At 49.5% G+C, this 786-nt stretch overlaps 1 protein-coding gene across 1 annotated transcript in view; it reads left to right on the top strand.

The window, feature by feature from the left end:
* Positions 1-786, top strand: part of CIBAR2 (CBY1 interacting BAR domain containing 2) — a 15,856-nt gene that overhangs the window by 6,825 nt on the left and 8,245 nt on the right. Inside the window, exon 5 of the mRNA XM_019634835.1 lies at positions 636-770. Within this exon, the coding sequence (XP_019490380.1) occupies positions 636-770 (135 nt within the window). The remainder of the gene's footprint in view (positions 1-635; positions 771-786) is intronic.

The raw sequence follows: 786 nt of genomic DNA, 5'->3' as shown, positions 1-786 counted from the left end.
CACACACACACAGTAGGAGTCTCCTCTCAGGCCTGACACACAGCAGGAGTTTGTGCTAGGTCCTGCACACATTAGGAGCCCCCATTGGGGCTGCACATGCAGTAGAAACTCTAAGAGCTTTCTGAGCCAAGACAAACCATCTGATCAAAAGAGGCCAACAGCTGTATCACTAATTACGTTTTGACAAGCTAACTCATCAGGCTGCAAGGGGGACACTGGGCCAAGCAGTGTCAATCAGCAGCAACACCTCCCTCTCCTGGAAGAGCCACTCACAGCCCATGGGTGGCAGAGGCTGAAGGTTTGTAGCCATCAACCTTTGCAAACTAACACCTGTCTTCAAAATGAAAGAAGCAAAGGCTGAGTGAATGAGCCCAGGTTGACAGAGCTGAGAAAAGGACGCCCCTCAAAAAACCCTTGCTGAGAAACAAGGCCTCTATATTTCTGGAACAATCCGTGTGCAAGGCAGCTTTCGAATGGGAATGCATTATCTGTTTAAAGAAACATAAATAAAAGATAACATACCGACCAAGGACATGTCCCCATAAGGACAATGTACCCCCCTCAACCCTCTCAGTTTGTCCACATGCGAGGTGAGCGACCCCAGGATTCTCCTTCTGAGAGTGTCCCTGGTGTGATTTGGGCTTCTCTCCCCACAGAAAATTTTTTTGGACTTTGTAACCATTGAGATGGCCTTCCACGCGAAAGCGGTGGAGGTGTATTCCAGCGCCTTCCAGGTCCTGGACAACTACGACCTGGAGAGCGATCTAGAGGTAGGTCACACACAAC

The sequence above is a fragment of the Hipposideros armiger genome, unplaced genomic scaffold, assembly GCF_001890085.2.
Source record: "Hipposideros armiger isolate ML-2016 unplaced genomic scaffold, ASM189008v1 scaffold_19, whole genome shotgun sequence".
NCBI lineage: Eukaryota > Metazoa > Chordata > Mammalia > Chiroptera > Hipposideridae > Hipposideros > Hipposideros armiger.
Note: the sequence above shows the minus strand (reverse complement) of the source record. Positions and strands in the feature narration are given on the sequence as shown.